This window comes from Carassius auratus, chromosome 24 (genome assembly GCF_003368295.1).
Source record: "Carassius auratus strain Wakin chromosome 24, ASM336829v1, whole genome shotgun sequence".
Classification (NCBI taxonomy): Eukaryota; Metazoa; Chordata; class Actinopteri; order Cypriniformes; family Cyprinidae; genus Carassius; species Carassius auratus.
The window spans coordinates 21,614,098-21,638,496 of NC_039266.1; the positions used below are offsets into that span (position 1 = coordinate 21,614,098).

The following is a 24,399-nucleotide window of genomic DNA, read 5'->3' on the forward strand; positions in this document are numbered from 1 at the left end:
TCGTTTGGCAGCACTATTATATATACATGTAAATATTTTCAAAATACATACCTTAGTGTATATGGGTGTATTAATATATAAATACACCCAAATATAATAAATATACACAGTACACATATATATTATGTAAACAAAAACTTTTATTTTGGATGTGATTAATCACGATTAATTGACAGCAATAAAATGAAAAATTTGAAAGTTTGCTTGCATCCAAATTGATTCAGATGAACTACTCAAACATTGGACAATTACCTTGTAGTTTGTACCACTAATATACAGCCATGTATGACATATTGCAGAATGTTTCTTTCTTTCTTTTTGTCTTGATGAATAAGTAGTGCTTTTTACTGGGGTTTCCTAATAGAAAACACCATAAGCGAATGTGCTGTGCAATTCCTCCAAACACACCAATGGAACGGTTTACGTCTGATGCTATTTATGGGGAGTCTGTTGATGATTTACAAAACCCAAAATAAATGCATGAAGAAAGATGAATTATAAACACAGGATTTAGTTCTAGCAGGCACACTTGGGATCTATTGCTACATAAAACAGCCCTTCACCAAACCTGCCAACCCGACCCAAACGGTGGCGCGTTCAATGTCAGTTTGAGATAGAAAAACACATGTGCTATAATCTTCACTAGTAATCTAAGCCACAGTTACAGCTGAAGGCCGTTACAGTAGAAACTTTGACACGTTTTTTTAATTCCAATAAATATCGATAATGTTATTCCTAAAAGTAGCAAATTATTGCTGAACGTATAGTGTGCAAAACAATTAAAAAGAAAGTCTTTTCATTAACCCCTCCATACCATGCAGTTTCCGCATGCAAAATAAATACCTCACCATAGAAACAAATGTGTCGCGCGTTCAAAAGGAAGCATGTGCAATAGTTTGCAAGAACTTAGTAAAGACAGGTTTTAAGCAAGTGACCATTTGATTGTCTTTTACTAGTCTTGATATAACAACACCTAGCGAAACGTCATAAGAAATGGCAAAAAACAACAGAAAGTGCAAATACCACTGCCTTTTCATCGCTAGCGACACAAATCAGAAAGAGGTAATCGTCATGCTTTCCAAAGCGTGAAGTATGAATATTTATAACATGGATGCACCGCTAAGTTTCTTCTACGTCATCTCAAATCTTAAAAGGAATCACGCCATTTTAAGTAAGACCTTTAATGAACTTACGTTGCTTTCAGTCTAATATACGATGATTACATCCTCTATATCTGCGACTATGAATCTCATTCATGCATTCAAACTGTGAAGGTTGATGTGTGCATGTTCAAAGAGCATGTCTGCGACACTTTCCCCTTGTATATTCAAACAAACGTGAACCACAAGAGAAATAAAACAGTCTGCAAAAACCTCAGAGGGTATTGTGTCTATGTTACATTCGGTAAACAAAAGGAAAAGACGTCCGTCATCACAGAAACGTCTCGCGATCTCGGTCTGTGAAAGGTTCGCTCAGGTCCGTGTTCGCGGCATCCGGGATTAGAGAGTGAAAAAGCTCACAAGTCGCTCGTGTGACGCTGTCGTAGGATGGCGGACACGAAGTAGCTGACAGTGTGTCTGTAACTTCGGCTTCGGCGCCGTAGTTCTCCATGATCATCGCAACTATAAGTCCTTCGCTCTCCGGTGAACTGTCGCCATCTTTGGCGGCGTCTGGCATGTGGAGTTGACGATAAAGTAGCGAAGCTTGTTTCAGCTGCCGTCGCAGTAGATGCCTCCGATATGCACGTTGAATCATGATTGCAGAAACTTCCTCTTGCTTGCGCCGAAGCGTCGTCGTGATCGGTTCGTAGGAAATCTTGGACGGGTTCGCCATCATGAACTTCTCTTCCATTTGTTGCTTTAATGCATCCATTTCGTCCGACTCTCCAAGAACACGTTTGGTAAACGCAAAGAGGATATCCAAACAATGGATCTTGTCACCGCTCACCATTGGCAGGTCCATGGAAATCAGTTTGATTTTGTTGGGCTTGCCGATACGCAGAGGCTCGGAGAGTGAGTCTGCGAAATCTGAAAGTTTAGAGTATTCGATAAACTGCGTCGCTTCCGGATCGAACTTCTCCCAGACTTCGTAAAACATTTCAAAGTCGTCCTCGCTCAGAGGCTCTGTGCTCTCCTCGGTGGCCACGCTGAAGTTCTCCAATATAATCGCGATGTACATGTTGACCACGATGAGAAACGAAATAATAATGTAGGTTACAAAGAACGTGATGCCCACCGAAGGATTCCCGCAGTTTCCGCGAACGTTCGTTCCAGTGTGAGGAACATACGGGTCGCACTCTTCCGGAGAGTTGTTAAGGATTGGATTGAGGAGATTGTCCCATCCAGCCGATGTTGTGATCTGGAAGAGGCAGATCATGCTGTTTCCGAACGTTTCGAAGTTGAACATGTCGTCGATGCCGCCTTGCTTCTTGACGTAGGCGAAGTTGGCCATGCCAAAGATAGCGTAGATGAACATGACGAGGAACAGCAGCAGGCCGATATTGAAGAGCGCGGGAAGTGACATCATTAAAGCGAAGAGTAGTGTCCGGATTCCCTTCGCACCTCGGATGAGTCGAAGGATTCGTCCAATTCGAGCCAAACGGATGACGCGAAAGAGCGTTGGTGAGACGAAGTACTTCTCGATGATATCCGCCAGAACAATGCCTGGAATGAGAAAGAGACACCGATTAAAGTTAGCGATGGGTTCAATGTTTGGAAACACTTTAGAAAAGGGAACACTTATTCATTATTAACTACGAGTTTTCTCTCAATAAATTCCTAACTATAACTATAAAGGTAACTATAAAGATAACGACATTAGTGTCCACACCTGCGGACAATATCGTCTGTTTATTTTAAGCACATGCATGTCTGCCGCTTTAAATTCTCCAGCTCGCTATAGCAGGATTGATTCTGATTGGCTGTCAATGTCTGTATCGTACATCAGCTGGAAAAAAATCGTTCTGAAAGTGATTCCAACGATATCGTTTCTCTGTACCTTTATCGTTATATTTGTGGTGTGGATTCTGCTATTCTTTAAAATTGAGAATGATTTTTAGAACTATATCGTTATTGTCATCTTTATCGTTATCGCACTTGGTGTGAGCGGACCTTAACTGCCACTCCCATTTTTGTACATAGACGTGAAAGTGCACTATCCAAACTTACATTTTTATAATTCATGAACGTAAACATTTTGTATTTTGAATTTTGAGATTTTAAGATTTCAATTGATATATCACTTACAATGATTTCTAAAGCATGATAGGGAAAAAAGTGGAAAAATATCAGGCCAATGCAATCAGTTTCATCACAAATTTACCGAACACAAACAAACTAAAAACACTTAAAACAATTACATAACATTGAGTCGCATTAGTCTTTTAAAATTATCCAAAGACAGCTAATTTTGTCATTTCAATTTCGCTTGATTTCAATTTCTTTTCAATAGTGGTTTTAACATCAAAATGTAAAGTCTAACCTTAAAATGCATGCTTTTTATGTACCCTTCTCACTTTAAATACTTTGATGAGTTAGTAGGAATATTTGTAACACTTTAGGGTCCAGTTCTTACTATAAACTAGTTGGTTATTAGCATGAATATTAATGAGATATTGGCTGTTTATTATTACTTAAAAAGCACATATTAATGTCTTATTCTGTGAAACATTGTTCTAAATCCTTAATCCTACCCAATCCTTAAACTTAACTGTCTACAACTACTTTACTAAGTATTAATAAGCAGTAATTAGGAGTATTTCGGGGCAAAAGAATTGTTAGTTAATAGTAAGAATTGTACTCTAATCTAAATAAACAGAATAATTTATGTAGTCAATTGAAAGTATTAAAATAACAGTTTTATGTCTATCCTTGTATCATTAACTTGTCAAGGTTGATATAGGATATAGAAAGTAATAGTATTAAGTAATTAAATACTTATTGCAAAGAGTAATTTGTACAGTAATCGAATTACCCTATTGAAGATGATTAATTACTTTTTACAGTAACTTACCCAACACTGTTTCTGACCATGATCACCTCGATTTATTGAACAGTCGATCCTACTTAAGAGTTAAATGGCTGGTTTTTACATTTGCGGCATTGAGTCTTTAAGCTTTTAACCCTGTGGAGATACAGATGGCTGCAGGGGGTCGTGGCACAAAACCACGTCAAGCTTTTAGCTCGGACTGAGAGCTCAATCACTGGCCAATCACCTGAGCTGACAGCCCTGATTGCCCAAACTACCTTCACCTTAAACCATCTCGCCTGTTAACCCCTCTGGCCTTCCTCATTCCCTCATCAGGGTCACGAGGGGCGTCTGGTCTCAAAATCACCTCGTCGTGTCATTTAAGCAACAGCTGCCTATTTATTAGTATGTGAAGTGCTACAAAATTGCATTGAATGCCTTTAGACCTTGATCTGTAATGCCAAGGCCAGACGGTAAAGCTACTGTATCTTACTGTATCTTGAGAGATATTACACAATTTAATCTAAGATTAAATAGAACTGGTTGCCTCATGCAGAAAAAAATATGATGTAGGATTATAATACTGTACATTTATTTTACTATTGAAATTATAATTTTTTACAAAGTTGAAAAAGGGTGTGAGACATAAAATGTTTTATCAAAAATAAATAAGTTATTCAAAATTCTTAACACTTTTCATATAAATATATAAGACAAAATTAAAAATAACAATAATTTAAATAATTATTTTCAACTTTAAGTTGAAGAAGTATGTGTGACATGAGAAATGTAGAAATATATTTATAGTTATTAAAAATAAAAAAACGTAAAATAAATTGTAATGTTATTTAATATTATTCTTTTAAATATTTTAATGACTATATGTTTGTTTGTTTTTTTCATGCCAACCACTCTTTTTCAGGCTAACAATTAAAATACATGAAAGATTGAAAAAGTATAGGAGACATGAAAAATCTATAAAAAATATTTATAAAAAATAAATAAAAAAATAAATTTAATATTATTTAATGAAAATACATTTTAATAAATTAAAAATAAATTTTAATATTATTTTATGACTCATTTCAGCTTAGTAATTCAAATATATATTAGACTGAAAAAGTACGGATGGCATGAAGAAATGCATAAAAAATATAAAAATTATATTTAAAATTACTGTTTAAGTATAATAATGAATATATATATATATATATATATATATATATATATATATATTTTTTTTTTTTTAAATGCATATATTTGTATATTTATATTTTAAATGATAATATACAATAATATTTATAGTTATTAAAAATAAAAGTAGTAAAAACTATTGAAGTTTAATAACTTAGTTAACTCTTCATAGCTAAATATAGCTATATATACAGAATTAACCCCTTACCCACAATGGAGAGGATGACAACCACAAAGTCGAAGATGTTCCAGCTGATGGTGAAGAAGTAGCAGCGCAGGGCGATGAGTTTGATGATGCACTCGGTGGTGAAGATGATGATGAAGGCCAGGTTGATGTAGTAGAGGATGATCTCGATGCTGGGAGACTGTTCGTCCGTCTCCACCATCATCGTCACCATGTTCAGGATGATCAGCAGCATTATCATGATGTCGAAGGCTTGTTTGGACACCAAGTCGAAGAAGAATCCTTGGATCGGGTTCTGAGAAGAAAACAATCCAACCAAGAAGATACAAAGAGTCAAAAACCATTCGCATCTTTGATCTGTGACACTGCAGCACAAGAGCAATCTTGAGTTGAGTTTACAATTATAAATTCTTCTTGTATGCCAAAAATCATTAGGATATTAAGTAAAGATCAAGATATTTTGTGAATTCCCTACTGTAAATATATCAAAACGTAACGTTTGATTAGTGATATGCATTGCTAAGAATTCATTTGAACAACTTTAAAGATGATTTTCTCTTTATATTGATGTTTATGCACCCTCAGATTCCAGATTTTAAAATAGTTGCATCTAATTTAGAACCACACATCAATGCGAAGATGATTTATTCATCTTTCAGACGATGCATAACTCTCAATTTAAAAAAAAAAATGGTCGCTTATGACTGGTTTTGTGCTTTAGGGTCACATGACTAGCTCATTTTGATCAATAACCTATTGGATATTTACAGCAGGTCTTGGGATGGGTTTCTGAGGTTTCTTGGATCCCAGTTTCTTCATGGCATTATAATATTTCTTCTGTTCTTCTGTCATGAAGATGTCCTGTCCTCCTAAGTACAGAGAAACTCTTCTGTTATTATTACCGTCACCATCACATTCACACGCTTTATGCTCATGCTTTAATACTTATCTTTCGCTTCTGTTGGTTGAAATTGTCAATGATGACACCGATGAAGAGATTGAGCGTGAAGAAGGAGCCGAAGATGATGAAGATGACGAAGTACAGGTACATGTACAGGCTGTTCTCTTTAATGGGCTGCTGTTCCACCTGTTTCAGTAGATTATAGACGCTCAGATGAGAAAACCAGACGTTCGTAAGGGTTTAAATCTGATTTATGATCTTAAAACTGTTTTACTCACGGATCGTGAGTCGACCGCGGCGTACATGATCTCCATCCAGCCCTTGAACGTGGCCTTGAGAAGGAGAACAAATATTAAATATATGTGTTTGAAAACAAAACGGACATTAACTGAAACTGGGAGGAAAAATAAATATAAAAAAATTAACTGAAAATGCAAAAAAAAAAAAAAAAAGCAAAAACAAACTTAGTAAAAATTGCTAAAATTAATCTGTAAACACTTAAAACTTAATAAAATAACTAAAACTGAAAAAATAAATAGATAAATAAAAACTATACAGACATGTACAAAAAAAAAACGTAACTGATAAAAAGTCAATCTGCATAAAATGTAAAACTTATTAAAACAAAACAAAAAAATTAAATTTAAATGTAAAAAAGCTATATACAGATATTTACAAAAAAACAGTAACTGATACAATTAACAAAATTAAGTCTGTAAAACAATTAAATCTTACTAAAATAATTACAGCTGAAATATAAAAGAAAACAATAAAATAATAAAAACTATACTGACATTAAATTAAAACAGTAAGTACATAAAATCGCAAAAGACAATCTGTAGAAAAATGTAACTTACTAAAACAGCTAAAATAAAAATAACTATTAGTTATATAAATTATAATAATTGATAAAAATGATATTTGTTTCACATTAAATGTGTTTAAATAAATAAACAAAAGATGTATCTTTTTTTACAGTTTTCAAACTATTTAAAAAAATGTATTTCTGAATTTTAATGCAAAAAATTTTTTATTTTATTTTTAAATGTTGACTATATATATATATATATATATATATATATATATATATATATATATATATATATATATATATATATATATATTTTTTTTTTTTTTTTTTTTTCTTTTTTTTAAATGTTATTTCTGAATTCAACTGGTAGAAAATAGTCGCAAACTTTTGTTAAAAATAAGATTTTTGCAATAAATCTGAAGAACCAGCTGATTAAAGTACTGAAGAGTGGGTAAATCTGGATTAACTGTGAGTGAATGAATATATGAATGGATGACAGTGGGTCGCTTTCACAGAGTGCCAGAAATCTCTACAGTTGGTCTTTTCTTGCTCTTAGTTCACAGTAATTACAGGTCTTTGTGAAGGACTATTTGTAGATGCTAATAAAGGTTTTTACTGGCTGAAGCCACAAGAAGGTGATGGAAAGGAGCGACTTGCTGCTAGAATGAAGTTAAAACGAAGAATGAAGTGCGTTCGCTCTTGCTGAGCCCCATCTTTAGTGTAATGACAGCAGTAAATAAAGCTTGCACTGAGTCTCTGATTGAACCGACTCCAACAGAACAGAAAAATTTGCATTTTAGCAACAACAACTCTTCGTTTTCATGGGATAATGCTCCCAGATAAATGAAATAAATAGAAATGTACTATTTGTTTATTAATTAAAAGTAGTAGTAATAATAATATATAGATAGATAGATAGATAGATAGATAGATAGATAGATAGATAGATAGATAGATAGATAGATAGATAGATAGATAGATAGATAAATAATTCAATATGTAAATATAGAAATATAAAAATATAATAATTAAATATAATTGTCTAAATGTGAAAGTTATTTATTTGAATTATTATCATTTAAAAAAAATAAAAATAACGGTAGTTATTTTTTGTACAGTAACAATGATATTTCTACTAATTGCTCAATTACAATTTCAATAAAAAATAATATTAATACATAGAAAAATAAATAATGAAATATGAAATAATAAAATATGAATACCTAAATAAATTAGATTTCTTAAATTTAGACCTAAATAACTCTATTTACAAATTTTGACTACTTTAACCACTTTAAAATAAATAGATAAAAATAATATAAAAATACCTGCATTTATTTTAAATGCATTTATATGAACTGCATATAAAGTTTGCAGTACATAAAAATAAAAATATAAATCAGTTTTTAGGAGCAATAAAAAAATATTTTCAAATGCCTTTAAATTCTAATAAAAATAAAAACAAATCAATAGAAACATAACTTAAAAATAAAATATTAAATAAAGTCAAATATTAATGCCTAAGTTTCTAAGATTTATGTGGGAATATGTTTACAATGCGCTCATTGGAACTGGTTAGAATCTACAGAACGGCTCGCTGGAACAAGCAATATTTAATTAGTTTAAAGCTAGCATCATAATGCACACGAGGGCAGGTTTGCTGGTTTACTAACAGAAGCGGATGCTCACCACTTGCAGCAGCGCGAGGTACCCAGCGCCCACGTTATCGAAGTTAACCTTGACTTTGGTCCAGTAATACTGCGTGCTGTTCATCTCCAGACACTCGCTCTTGTTGTTGATGAAGGAGGCGTTGTGGATGAAGCCGGTGCGGTTGACACAGCGGCCAAACTTCCCGGCGAACAGATTGACTCCCATGATGCTGAAGATCAGCCAGAAGATGAGACACACCAGCAGCACGTTCATGATGGACGGGATCGCCCCGATCAGAGCGTTCACCACCACCTGACACACACAGATCACAATCAGACACAGCACACACAGCTTCCAGAGACAAACATAAGCACTGTACATTAATAAAACATCAGAGAAGAGTTTGTTTAACAGTCAATTGAACAGAAACATGCCTAGGTCATAGTTCACACCAAAATGTTCATACATATGTTTTAGAAACAATAAAACATTATTCTCATGACATAAATATACCCACAGATTCTTGTTGGTGTCATGCTAAATAAACAAATAAATACAAGTTCAAATTACAGTTTAATATGAATTATGCATGAATGCTTTTCAGTATATTTTTATATGTGACCCAGGGACACAAAACCAGTCGTAAGTGTTTTTTTTTTTTTTTTTTAGGTTTATGCATCATCTGAAAGATGAATAAATAATATTAGTTATACAACTATTTGAAAATCTGGAATCTGAGGGTGCAATAAAAATCTAAATATTGAGAAAATCATTACAAATGAAGTTCTTAGCAATGCATATTACTAATCAAAAATGAAGTTTTGATATATTTACGGTAGGAAGTTTACTAAATATCTTCATGGAACGTGATCTTTACTTAATATTCTAATGATTTTTAACATAAAATAAAAATTTATAATTCTGACCCATACAATGTATTGTTGGCTATTGCTACAAATATACCCCAGAGACTTAAGACTGCTTTTGTGCTGCAGGTTCACAAATATATTTTATAATATATTTTTATTTAATAATAATAATAATAATAAGGTTAGGTTATTTATAAACCTTTAAAAAAAAACAAATGGTCTTAAAATAGACTTCAACTTCTGTAACTTCAACTTCTGTATCAAAATTTTTATATATATATATATATATATATATATATATATATATATATATATATATATATATATATATATATATATATATATATATATAACATTTAAAATGAAAAAAAACAAAAAACAAATTCTAAATCTTATAATAAAAAATAAAATAAAAAAGTGCATATTTATAAAAAAAATCTTAATATGTATATTTAATATGCATATTATATTATCTTTATTAAAACATTCATATATTTAATGTTTTTTAAAGGCAAAACACAACAAAATTACAAAAAGTCTAACTTTAAAATTAAAAATAAAATACAAATATCTTAATTATAGCAATATATGATGCTAATACAATAACACTAATATAACCCAGAAACCTGCATACTTTAGATTTATTACAGTCTTTATTCTAGCTTTATCTAATGTTCAGATTAATGTTCTGAAAACTCATGTGATTTACTGCAAATTTTATTTAATAATGGCTCTTTTTGATATCTAAACATACTATTTCAGAAAACGGTAAAAATGTTTGCGATCCCTACTGTAATCAATCAGATGAGGAAATATAATAATATGCATTAGTCTAATGTTTTAATTTCACCTTCGATCTTAACTCATAACATTATTGATATGTGTGTCTGTGTGTGAGGATGAGGAGGAGATGAAGATAACACTGAGTTTGTGAGTGATGAAGAACACATTTCGGACATTCGATTATCCAGAATACTGATGGTGTTTCCCAGCTTCATCTTTATCGAGACTGTTTAATAAAGTCCTGCAGTCACAGACTCTACTGTACACATACTGTACACAAACAGTACACATACGGTAAACATACTGTAAACATACTGTACACATACAGTACACATACTGTACACATACTGTACACATGCAGTACACATATTGTACACATACAGTACACATACTGTAAAAATACTGTACATATACTGTAAACATACTGTACACATACTGTAAACATACTGTACACAAACAGTACACATACGGTAAATATACTGTACACATACTGTAAACATACTGTACACATACAGTACACATACTGTAAACAAACTGTACACATACTGTACACATACAGTACACATACTGTACACATACTGTAAACATACTGTACACATACTGTACACATACGGTAAACATACTGTAAACATACTGTACACATACTGTACACATACGGTAAACATACTGTACACATACTGTAAACATACTGTACACATACAGTACACATACTGTAAACATACTGTACACATACTGTAAACATACTGTACACATACTGTACACATACTGTAAACATACTGTACACATACAGTACACATACTGTAAACAAACTGTACACATACTGTACACATACAGTACACATACTGTAAAGATACTGTACACATACTGTACACATACTGTAAACATACTGTACACATACTGTACATCACGCTAATGCTGTAATACTGACAGCAAATCAAACATTCATACACACAAGTCAAGAAGAAGAAGATAACACTGGAAAATCCTGTTGACGTTTCAATTTAATTATAATAAAAGTATATTTAGTTATATATTTAATTATTTTATTCTAATACTGATTTTATGAATTTCAATATAACCAATCAGGGAAAATAAATATACTCATAATGTCACTGTATTATGTAATAATTAAATTGTAATAAATGTGTTTTTTGTATATATAGTATTATATTTAATTTATTATTTTTAATATTATCCTTTAGTGAAACATCCATTCAAAATGTCTCTGTTTTATGTTAATATTTAAATAATAATAAATGTATGTTTCGTAGTACTGACAAACGATTAATCGCAATTTATTATTTAATGAATTGTAATATTATCCATCTGTGAAAAAAAATCTACTCATAATGCCACTGAATTATTTAATATTGTAATATAATAATAATTTTTAGTTATATATTTTATTATTTTCCATTTTTAATTTTAATATTATCAATCAAATGAAAAAATACTGCACTTGTCATTGTATAATGTAATAACTTAATTATAATACATTTATATTTAGTTATAAGTCTTATTGTTTTATTAAAATCCACTCAAAATGTCACTGTATTAATTTTGTACTATTTTATTGGTTATATGACCAAATAATCCCATAGTTTCGTTGTCTAATACTGCAAAGACTTTCCCGTTCCCCTTGTAAAGCCTCCAGCGATAAATGAGACGTCACCTTTCAGAATCAGACTGCATGAAGATTAAACGGATCAAACTTGATTAAACAGAAGAGGAGTGAGAATATAAGAGAGTTGAAGCAGCTATTAAAACAAGCGCTAATGCTAATGCTAATGTTAACACAGAGGGACAGAGTTTAGCTGTGGGTTAGTGGACTGATGGAGAGAAAGAAATCAACACAAACAAAAACATGATTTCAGTTCACAAAATAATAATAATACACAAAAAAATTTGTGTTTAAAGTCAAATTAAGCTTTTTTAAAGGGTTAGGGTTAAAATTAGCTAATATTAGCGTAAAAATTAGCTAATATTAGCATAAATGAAAGGCTCTATATCATAATGTATAAATACTTAACCACTTATATGTATATGTGTTTATAATATAATATAATATAATAAAAATAAAAATCTTCCTTGCCCTCAAAAACAGCTTGATATTTTGATTTTGGGCTGAAATATGACCACAACATCATTTTAAAACAGATAAGCAATCTAACTGCAGACTGAAAGATAGTAATCCTGCTTAAACCAGCCTGAGGTGGATAGGTGTCTGGTATGATGTTTTTTTTTTTTTTTGGGGTGGGGGGGGGGGGGGGGTTGTGTTTGTCAGAAAGAGAACATCTTAAACCTGCCAAACTCTAAAGGTTCTTCATAGGATTCTACTGGTTCCACGAGGAACCTTTAACATCACTGGAACCATTTCAATTGAGCAAAAGGTTCTTTATGATGGAAAAAAAAATTTCAATTATTAAAACATTCTTCACACCAAGAAAATATTTTTTTTAAGAACTGATTACTCAAAGGCTCATTGGTTGGAAAATGGTTCTCTATTGGCTTCTTTTGGTTCCACGAAGAACCTTTAACATCCCTAGAATAATTCCAGGTCCTTTATGGTGTAAAAAGCTTCTTTAGATCATTAAACATGCACTTCACACCAAGAAAACAATGATTATTTTAAGAACTGATCACTAAATGTTTGCGGAACCCATTTTTTTTTCTTCTATGGCATAACTACAAAAGAAGTTCTTAAAAGAACCATTTTTTCTTGGTGTGAAGAATATTTCAATCCTCTAAAGAACCTTTTTCCACTGTAAAGAACCTTCTGTAGAATTGGGAGGCTCTTCATTGAACCACCAATTAAAATAAAAGTTCTCTGTTGGGTTCTATTGCTTCCACGAAGAACCTATAACATACATTGAATCTTTCTTTCCAGGTTCTTTACAGTGGAAAAAGATAATTGAGACTAAGAAAGTAATAGTTCTTCTAATGGTTCTTTGAGGAACCAAAAAATGCTTCTTCTATGGCATCACTTCAAAAAACCCTTTATTTTCAAACATGTAGAACCTTTCAATTCAAAAACTGCTTCATAGTAGTTTAAATGCTTTTACACTCTTAAAAATAAAGGTGCTTCACGATTTCATAGAAGAACCTTTTTTCTAAACGTTTCCAAGAAGAACCTTTAACATCTGAAGAACCTTTCTGTTTCACAAAATATTTTTTGTTGTGAAAGAAGGTTCTTCAGATTATAAAAAGGGTTAAAAAAAAGAGATGGTTCTTTAAAAACCTTTGACTGAATGGTTCTTTGAAGAACCAAAAAAAGGTTCTTCTATGGCATCAAAGCAAACAAACAAACTAAAACAAATAAAACTTTATTTTCAAACATGGGGAACGTTTCCATTCAACAAAAGTACTTTATAGTGGAAAAAGGCTTAAAATGTTCTTATTCTGACAACTTTTCACTGAAAGGTTCTTCGGGGAACCAAAAATGCTTCTTCACTCTTAAAAATAAAGGTTCTTCATGATACCATAGAAGAACCTTTTTTTGTCTAAATTGTTCCATAAAGAACCTTTAACACCTGAAGAACCTTTCTATTTCACAAAAGATTATTTGTGGCGAAAGAAGGTTCTTTAGATTATAAAAAGGTAAGAAAGAGATGGTTCTTTAAATAAACTTTGACTAAATGGTTCTCAGTGGAACCAAAAAAAGGTTATTTATGGCATTGCTGTGAAGAACCTTTTAAGCACCTTTATTTTTAAGAGTGTAGAATCTTTCCATTCAACAAAAGAACTTAATAGTGGAAATGTTTTTTTTTAAGAACTTTTCACTGAAAGTTTCTTTGGGGAACCTAAAATGATGAAATGATAAGAGTATAAGACCATAGAACCACCTCAGGCTGGTTTAAGAAGAGACTTGAGAAGATGCGTGATGGTTTTTCTCTCCTCAGGCAACTCCCTTAAAAAGTTCAGAGACTTCCTGTTTCTGTGCAAAAGAAATGAGCGAAATGGGCTGTGAATGACAGAGAGACGAGTGTATCTTACCCTCATTCCTTCAAACCGGGACAGCGCTCTCAGCGGTCTGAGGGCTCTAAGAGTTCTGAGAGATTTGATGGCACCAAAGTCCGAGTAGCCCAGCATGTTTGCTACCAGGCTTACGAGAGACACCTGAGTGACAGAGAGCCGAGGAGAAAGAGAAGATAGAAATGCAGCATTAGGACAGCAGTAACATCACACCCGTTACAGTCCTGCGGAAGGAAACGTTGCATCATTCTGCAGCGCTAGGAGGAAAAACAGGACTTAATCATCACGGAAACCCGGTTCTGGAGACCTGATAAGGAAAAATGTGGTTTTAAGTGCCACTGGTAGTTGTTTCATCGCTCTTCTGTGACCTGTGAAGAACTGAAGGGGGTTTAGAAGGCAGCTGTCTATTGAGTCTACTCAGATTTTGTCTTCGGTGGCGGGCCCGAGTCCGAGCGGCTCTTACCCTCATCCCGGCAAAGCGAGACACAGCGCGGAGAGGCCGGAGCGCCCGGAGCGTCCGCAGAACCCGCATGGAGTCAATCTGATCATAACTGATCACACGTGCCACCAGACCAATCACTGACACCTGCATGAAGCGAATTATAGCTCGTTTAGTTTCCATGAGTTTGGCGTTGAGTTCAAAGCATTCATACTGTTCAACTGGGATTTTTTTTTCATGTTCCAATCAGTCCATTATGGAAGAGGATTAAGGCCAAGCAATAATAATAAAAAAATGAAACCATCTTGAGATTAAAGTCGTTACATTTTGAGAAAAAAATCGTTAGATTTTGAGAAAAAAACTTATAAATTGTTGAGGAAAAAGTTGTTACATTTTGAGAATTTTTTTGAGTGTTGTTCTCAGAATGTTTTTATAATTTAACAAGTTTATTGTCAACATTTTATTTAGACTTTTTTTCTTGAAATTGAATATTTTTTTTCTCTTAATTAACTTTAGGTTAATTTGCAAGAAAAAATATCTAGTGTTGTTCTCTAAATTTAAAGACTTTTTTCTGGTTATTTAACAAGTTTATTTTCAAAATGTTATTTTGAATTTTTTTTCTTAACATTTTATTAGTTTTTTCTCTAAATTTAACAAGCTAATTCTCTTTTTTTATTTTATTTTATTTTTATTATTGCTTGGCCCTAATCCTCATATTCTTTTGAAATGTAAAAAAAGTAAGTAAATAAATAAATAAATAAAAGAGTTTCATGTGCATTTAATAGCTTTAAAAGTACTTGATTTTATGTATTATAAATATTAAAATCTCATAACAGTACTCATGCAGTCAAGCTTTAGAAATTAAAAAAAAAACTATTTCAATGCTAACGTAAATGCATTTCATATTCATAAAACAATTTAAATAAACAAAAGTACTTGATATAATAAATCATAAATAAATATTATTAACAAACACAATACTATATTAAATATAATTTAATATTATAGAAATATTAAATTTAAAAAATATAAATATAAAAATATAAAAAATAAAATATCTGAAAACTCTTAAATATTCATATTAATCATATTAATCACATGGGATTGTTTTGTCCATGTTCCTGTCTGTATTAATAATTAAAAAAATAAAATAAATTCAACTTATGTGCAATAAGCAGCTTTAAAAGTACTTTTCTGAATATTAATATTTCATAAAATCTTTCACTTTTCATAAAAAAATCAATAAATATGACTTCACGACAAATGAAATGTAAAAATAATTTTTCTTGTGCCATTTACAGCTATGAAAGAACTTGATCTAAATGACTATGTATGTAATTCATATTAATCAAATTGAAATTGTGTTCATGATCCAGTCAATGTTTGAAAAACAAAAAAATTTCGATGTCAAAGAAAAACGTAAATAATGTAACAGATGTAATTTATTCTAAATATTAAAGTTTTATCATTTTCATATTATTCCAATATAACAAAATCTTCTGAGAATCTTTTACTATAACTTAAAATATACAATATCAAATATTCTGTGTTTATTATATTATTAGTTAATTAAAGATGAATCCTAGTTTAATTTATATAAATCAAATGACATGGTTTGAATGCTATTTCTTTTGTCCTCATTAATGAAGCAAACTTTCCGAGATTTAAATTAAATATGTTATATTACACAAATGCATTTGACAGACACTTATATCCAAGCAACTTCCATCCATTGCATTTTTAAAGGCATACATTATTTTTCACGCATTTCCTAGAAATCGAACCAATGACCTTGCTGTTGTTTGAGCTACAGGAATTAAACACCCTTCCGTACTTAAAAGAGGAATTTTAGGAATATTTTCTACATCATCTCATCAAGTATCAACAAACTTAATGTGAAAAATTTAATCTGAAGAGACTCAAATACAGTGGAGGTGAGGAGTGTCATTTCCGCAACACTTGCATCAGCAAACAGATTTCAACATCAAAAATAATTACACAAACTTAACCTTTCACATCACAACTTTACAATTTACCGCAGATCTGAAATTCACAGCTCTCCTTACTCTCTCTTTTATTCTCAATTCTCTGAATGGAGCCGCACAAATACAAATCATTTAATGTACACATGTAGAGTCTGTACAGCGATGCAGTCGAGTTTGATTTGGCTTTATTTTTGTAGAAATAAATGTCAATAGAAATGCATTTATGCCCATTTAACCCTCTGGTGTCTTATGGGATTTATAGTACTAAATTATATTAATGGAATAGTTATGATCTATTTCCTCAAACTATTGTAAATCTTGAATGCTTTTGAGCTTTTCAAAAGTGTACAGACGTTTAGGTTCATTATTGCATGTTTTTTTGTTTGCTTGTTTTTAACCAGAACCAAAACAAAATAAAAATTCTGTCAGAAATGACAAACCAGCTTTAGATGGAAAAGCATTAAAAGTACCAATATAATGTATGCCAAATGTCAAAAATTTATATTATATGAACTTATATACGTTTTCTGGAGAATTGTGTTTTACAAGATTACAAGATTTTACCGTTTCTTTGTGATTATGAAATCCGTGAACATTTTTAGAGGAACTCCTACCGCATTATTTTTCAGTGTAAGTTTCCAGAAACAACCCAAATATGTGCACAAGTGTACAAATACTGAAATATAAAGCCAAAACAAACAGCACTGTATCACTGGCCTGAATCTGGAGTTCAAACAACATTAAAATAATTATAAATCATCATCTTTTAATGTCACTGATGAAGTGCTGGAAAGCTGATTTGATTATTATACAATACAAAAGTTGCTCTCTGTAAACCCGAGCTCATTCAATCTTCCTGAAATTGTAAATGTTTTATAATAAAGCACTTCTGCCGTTTTTCATTCGCTGCACTTTGCAATCAAACGCTGGGGAAGTAAATTGATGCACTTACATCCACAATGAGGAAGTCCAGCCAGCACCAGTAGTTGGTGAAGTACTTCCTGAAACCGTAGGCGATCCACTTCAGACCCATTTCCAAGATGAAGATGTAGGTGAAGATCTTGTCTGCGTATTCAAGCACCACTTTGACCACTTTCCTTTGCTCAATGTAAATGTCTTCAAATGCCTTTCAACAGAGAGATATAGAAGAAGCAGTGTGTTAAACCACACTTACAGAAGACTTCTGAAGACCTACAGAACTTCTGTGTCTTATTCACGCTATTAACACATTTGACTGTGAAGGTGGATGAAGACTGGGACAATCTATAGAAATATGACGAAAAAGCAGCATGAATGTTTTATTTGAGTGATGTTTATATTAATGACATTATTATGTGCTATTTTATAAAGAAAGTAAGTCATTTGGGTTTGGATCATTAATGTTTTAGTATCACTGAGATACTATTATCAGGGTAAACTTAACTTAAACTTAAAAAAAAAATTAACTACCACACACATTAATTGGCAAAACAACATAATAATAAAAAAAAAACTTAAAACTTATTTTATTTCAGCTAGTCAACATTTGTAATTTTAATGTTTTTTTGTTTGTTTTTTTCTATGCAGTTTTTTGCTTATTTTTTATTTATTTTTGTACGTCTAGTTAAACTACTTTAAAATGAGAAATGTTGCATATGAAAAGTAGATGAAACTAATTAATAAATTAAATAATTATTTTATTTTATTACAATAAACATATTAAGAAATTACTTTGTTGTTTTACAGTTAAAATTTTTGTAAATTATAATAACCCTTGTTTGGCTCACTGTTATTTTCGTACAATATAACTGAGATACTATACCAATTTTTATTAATATTTTGAATTTGTTTTTTTTATTTTTATATCTTCTGCTTTCATTTTAATTCTAGTTAAAGGTTTAGTAATGTTGATTTTTGCTATTTGTACGATATATATATATATATATATATATATATATATATATATATATATATATATATGTATATAATTTCAGTTAACTTTAATAACCATGATGTTATTTTGGTACAGTTTAACTGAATATATATGAATATAATTGAAATATTATTAAAGTTTTATTTATTAATTAATTAATTAATTTATTTTTATAATTTCCATTTTCATTTTAACTCTAGATTTAGCAAAGAGTTTTTTGTTTGTTTGTTTGTTTTGTCATTTTTACTAGTACTTTTAATATGTCTATAAATAGTTTTTTATTCATTTTGATTTCCATTTGAGTTATTTTATTTAACTAAACTAAATGGAAATGAGAAATGTCGCCTATGCTGCTGAAATAACATAACTTCAATTTCCTCAGTTTTTATTTTAGAACAGCACTATATCACTGGACTGAATCTGGAGCTCAAACAACAACAAATAGTTTTTTTTCTAAATGGTTTTAGTAGTAATCTATAATGACCCTGGTTTCGACCACCATTAGGATAAGTTATTGATTGGATGATCTATTTCCTCATTATTAAGTCCAGATTGTTCGTCGGAGTGGTTCTACTCTACTGAACATACATGCACCGATGTCCAGCCAAACATCTGCGTCCTCCGAACTCGCCGCTGCTTTTTGCAGACTGTGCTGTTTCGCATTTTCTGCTTACTTTCTGTTTTCATGTGAATCATTCAAGTGCACGTCTGAGAGAACAGCTGCCTGCTGAAGCTGCTGGTAAATGCCACTAAAATACCATCCGGCCTGCGCACACCTGGCACCCGGCCGTAAGACAGAGCTCTGACATTAGCCCCTCTCTGTGTGTCACACACGCAGGGTTCTGATCTTTAAGGAAATGCACAGTCTTATATAATACTATGGAGCGGGAATATATTTTTCGCTCTGGCATTTACAGTTTTCTGTGTCATGCTTACTCTCACAAAAACAGAACTGTTAATGCTTAGAGTCGACACAAAGACATGTTCCTCGTCTTATTGTGCATGATTCAATGGTGCATGTTATTATAAAAGAAAACAAATAGTTGTCTTTGTAATATTTTATCCTAGAGACACTCTTCACTATTCTAATCAATACCTAATATAAAAAAGGTCAAGCTGTAAAAAATTATCTCAGACTTCAGTAAAAAGTCTTTCAGGTTGAGTTTTAAAATAACATAAATGCTTAACATTAGTAGTTCATATGAATTTAGTTTAAACATATGCACACTAATATTCAGAAGTCTCTTCAGTGTCACATAATTTTTAGAAAATATTCTAATATTATGCTTTACTGCCCAATATTTTTGTGGAAACGGTGATGCATTTTATTTCTCAGGCTTTAAAGATTAACGGAAAGTTCAAGGGAAAAAGCATTTATTTGAAATATAAATCTTTGGTAACATTATACTGTAGATGTCTTTACAGCCACATTTGAATAATCAAATGCACACTTGGTGCATAAAATTATGAATTTATAAAAAAAATAATAATAATCATGACCGAAAAAATTTAAATTTAATTTACAAATAAATATGACGGTACTTGAATGCACACTATTATCCAATTCAATAAAAAAATTAGGTTACACATATTAGTTGCTTATTAGCATGCATATTACTAGAATATTAGCCATGTATTAGCGCTAATTAAGAACATATTAAAGCCTTATTCTACTTGAACTTATTCTATATCTCTAATCTTACCCAATACCTAATGACTACCTTACTAACTATTAATAAGCAGCAAATTAAGAATTTATTGAGAGAAATGTCGTAGTTAATAGTTAACGTGTTACCTGTTCTAAAGTGTTACCAAAATTTCAATGATACATAAAAAATTATGAAAGTTACTTTTTATAAATTGTTACTAAATATTACATTTTTCAGCAATAAGAATTTGACAAACCCTAAAAAGCACACAAATCTCTGGTAAGAAGTGAATAATGCTGTTAATTTAGTACTAACAGCGGCTGTTTGAAAGGATGAGTAAGACTGTGAGTATTTCACAACACGGCTAACAGCTCGTGGCACGTGTTGATGTAGATTAGTGTCATCTGACATCTGCACATTTGCTGGCGTCTGACAGCTCTCTCACGGAGATGCAGTCGGATGAGTTGACCAGTCAGCAGGCCATCGGCAGCCACAGGCCAGCTAACAGGAAGTGAGCTGCCACTTCCTGCCAAACTCACACCGAGGGAGACAGCTTCTGTGCTTGGTTTGAAGTCAAAGCTGTCATAAGGTTAGTGAAGCAAGCTAACGCACAAGTAAGACGACTTTACTGAGACACTACAGGCAAAAACATTGCTTCGTCATGCACTGCTCAAGTTTGCAATTCTGTTTCCAAAAATATCTTCTTTCAGACTAGGTGAAAGAAAACATCCAAATACATAGTTAATTCTGTAAATGTGAGATATTATTATAGTTTTTATTAATATTCTGAAATTGTTCCTATTTACTGTTTTCATTTTGATTCTAGTTAAAGTTTTAGTAATGCCGTTGTTTTGGACATTTTTACTATTTTTTAAAAGTCTACCTAGTTTTTTTTTTAGTTATTTAATTCATGAAATAAAATTGAACTAGTAACTAAGATTTTTTTATTTTATTTTATTTCAGTTATTTTTTCTTTCTTTCCTTTTTTATGGTTTTCGTTTCAGTGAACTATAATAATTCAGTTTTGGACCATCATTTGGATGTGTAAATAATCCATTTTCATTCTTGGACTATCTATTTCTTTACATTTTACTTTTTTATTAAGAGTTCAAACCTTTGAATGTTTATTTTAATGCACTTTATATATTTGCGTCTATAGATTTCAATTACAATTCATATCTTTAACAAGTTTTTCCTCCATTTCAGCAGCACTTACATACACCAAAACTTAGAGTTTTATTTCTCTATATATTCTGATGGTTTTTACTGTGGGGTTTGTTGATATTTCATTCAATTCATTTTATACAACACTTTATTCCAAAAAGCATGGCTAAAATGTGTTTTTTTCTGTCTTTTGACATTATTTTGTTATTTATAGAGTGATAAAAGTAGATATCCAAAATCCCCACAGTAAAAACATTAAACTCTAATAAGTCAATAAAATCAAACAAAAATTTTGAATCTGGCTTTATCCAGTGTTCATATTTATTCTCTGGAATGTTAACAAATTAGTGCATTTTAATTAGATAATACCTCATTCGAGTAAACATAACATTTCAAAACATGTTAAATACAAAACAAATGTCTTTATATACTGTAATTAATCAACTGGGAAAGTGTTTGATATCTATAAGTTTACAATTTTACCTATAGTGTATTGGTTTAAAAGAAACAAATCCCACTACTTTGACTGCATGGGAAACAAAGTTTTCAACATTCAGTGCAAACTAAAAATGACAGATTAAATCTCACCAGCGCTCCGCTGCTGAGCAGGATCATGAAGATGATGAAGCTCTCAAACCAGCTGTGCTCCACTATCTGATAACAAGTCTTCCTCAGACGCCACCAGGCTCGACCCAAACCCTCGGATGTGCTGATGTCACAGCACTGAAAACGACGTACACAAACTGGAAAACAAAACCATAAAAGTTTAACGATTAATAAATGGGTCAATGAAATTGAAATGATTGAAAGCTCCAAGATGATGAAAACATATTTTAAAATGTATGATTTATATTTATTTTAGTTTCTTGTAGAAAAAAACCTTAATACCATATTCAATAAAAGTTCCGACTGACATTTTAGTAAAACTTAATTAAATTTTAAATAAGTAATATAACTAAATAGAATTCTAAAAAAGTTTCAAATAAATAATACATTTTATATATTAAATAATATATTTAAATAAAGAAAATATGTTTAAAATATTCAAGTTCAATGTTGTATAAATAATTCTTTTTAAATAATTTCGTGGGAGTATCTACAAAGGTCCATGCTATGACATATTTTCCTTTTGTTTTGTTTTTTGTTTTGTTTTTGTTTTTCAAATGAAAATAAAATGCTTCTGGTTGACTAAACCACACTACATATTAAATATTAAACAAATTTATACAAAATTTTGTACAAATAATTGTAACTACATAATTTCAATTACATTAAACCAATGTCAATTCTAAAATTATAAAATTGCGCAACTTTTTTTTTGATGAGTTACAGAAAATTGCCATGATTTACAGAACAAAATATTTACACGGTAGCATTTTAAAACAAAACTTCTTTGAAAAAATAACAATAATATAAAAGAATACATGTACCAAACTATATAACTTTTCATAACAGATTATTCACGTGTTGTACAGAATTAATTCAGACTATAATTGAGACGAGGTCACTAGTTTTGCTGACTTTTCCACAAACCTCTTTGTTCAAAACAAATGAAAAAACTTCAAAAGACTTCAAAGAGCTTCCAAACACTTCAAAAGATCACAAACGCAGCTCCAGCAAGGATGTGGAGATCAATAGCTGAACTGCTCAACAGCGTGTAATACAAACACATCAGTAGAAATAAATGATATCATCAGAGTTGGGCTCATAAATGGAGTCCGGCTACTGTAAAATGTCCTAGTCTTGCTAATCTGTTGGTTTTTGCGTTCAAGCTTTTATGTGACATAATCCAAGCCGGTATCATTGGTGCTCTGAAAGCCCGCTGTCTGTAACAATGAGTCCTTGCCATGAAATCCCATTTGAGCCTTGCATGGTCGTCAAAGAGTCTCCATTACTGGTATCTGAGCTCCTCTAAATTAACTTATTGCCTGTAAACTTAATAACAGGGTTATGGTAACAGGGTTCTCTCAACTCAATTTGTACCGATGCTCCTGCTCTCCATTGGCAGCATCAGACATTTTAGCACCCGGGCATCACCATTCATCAAGCAATTAACAGCCATCAAAGCAAAATCAAAAGAGCTCAGAGTCTGGAGTTATTGGTGACTTCATTGCTTTATTCGCCTCTTCATAAATTTGATTTGTAAGAGAACATCCCATGAAACCCAGACTCCAGACAGTTGTGTTTCCCGAGTCTGCATTACTAACATAAAACCGAATAATTGTGAATTCATATTTTAATACTAGACACCTTAATTAAAGGTAATGTGTCATATCTTTATGTTGACATACATTGTTAAGCCTTCATCTCATGGTGCAAACAGGAAGTAAACTGCTTTAGTCATGTGACAATTTCCACTAAACATGTGACACTGCACATATTTACATAAAATGCAGTCAGTAACATTTTTAGAGCTTAATAAATGAAAACCTTCTTTACGGTGACTATTGTAACCAGTGGGATTCAATGGGATAATGCTTATAGTTAAGGTTACTGATTTAAGTATTACATATTGCACTAAAAATGTGGAGTACCCAATTGATTAGTAAATTAAATTTGGAAAGAATTAGGTTAAAATATTATATGAAAAGATCTCGTTTCTTTTTTTATTTTCTTGCAAATTGTGATAATTAATTTGTCCTTTATTTCTATACACTCTGCTCTTACCATTGAATAGCACTGTTCAGTTGACTATTATTTTTAATTTCCTGTTTTTAATATAATTACTTGTATTTGTATTATTATTATCAGTAATTTTAAATTTTTACATTTATTTTGGTTGAGTATTACTTTAAGGATGTTGTTTGTTTTCAATGTTCACCTCTTATGTAAGGTTTGTTTTTACATGAATAATTGTACACTATCTTTATTTCAAAGGATGCTGTTGAAATTCCAAATTGTAACATTTAAGTTTTCCAAC

At 31.3% G+C, this 24,399-nt stretch overlaps 1 protein-coding gene across 1 annotated transcript in view; it reads right to left on the minus strand.

Annotated features, from left to right (window-relative positions):
* Window positions 1-882: 882 nt before the first annotated feature.
* The window catches only part of LOC113042611 (sodium channel protein type 2 subunit alpha-like), a 55,571-nt gene continuing 32,054 nt past the window's right edge, over window positions 883-24,399 (minus strand). Inside the window, exons 5-13 of the mRNA XM_026201589.1 lie at window positions 22,068-22,222; window positions 17,707-17,880; window positions 14,352-14,474; window positions 8,746-9,018; window positions 6,524-6,577; window positions 6,294-6,431; window positions 6,113-6,217; window positions 5,369-5,639; window positions 883-2,663 (exon numbers count right to left, since the gene is read on the minus strand). Of these exons, the coding sequence (XP_026057374.1) occupies window positions 1,432-2,663; window positions 5,369-5,639; window positions 6,113-6,217; window positions 6,294-6,431; window positions 6,524-6,577; window positions 8,746-9,018; window positions 14,352-14,474; window positions 17,707-17,880; window positions 22,068-22,222 (2,525 nt within the window). The 3' untranslated portion in view covers window positions 883-1,431. The remainder of the gene's footprint in view (window positions 2,664-5,368; window positions 5,640-6,112; window positions 6,218-6,293; window positions 6,432-6,523; window positions 6,578-8,745; window positions 9,019-14,351; window positions 14,475-17,706; window positions 17,881-22,067; window positions 22,223-24,399) is intronic.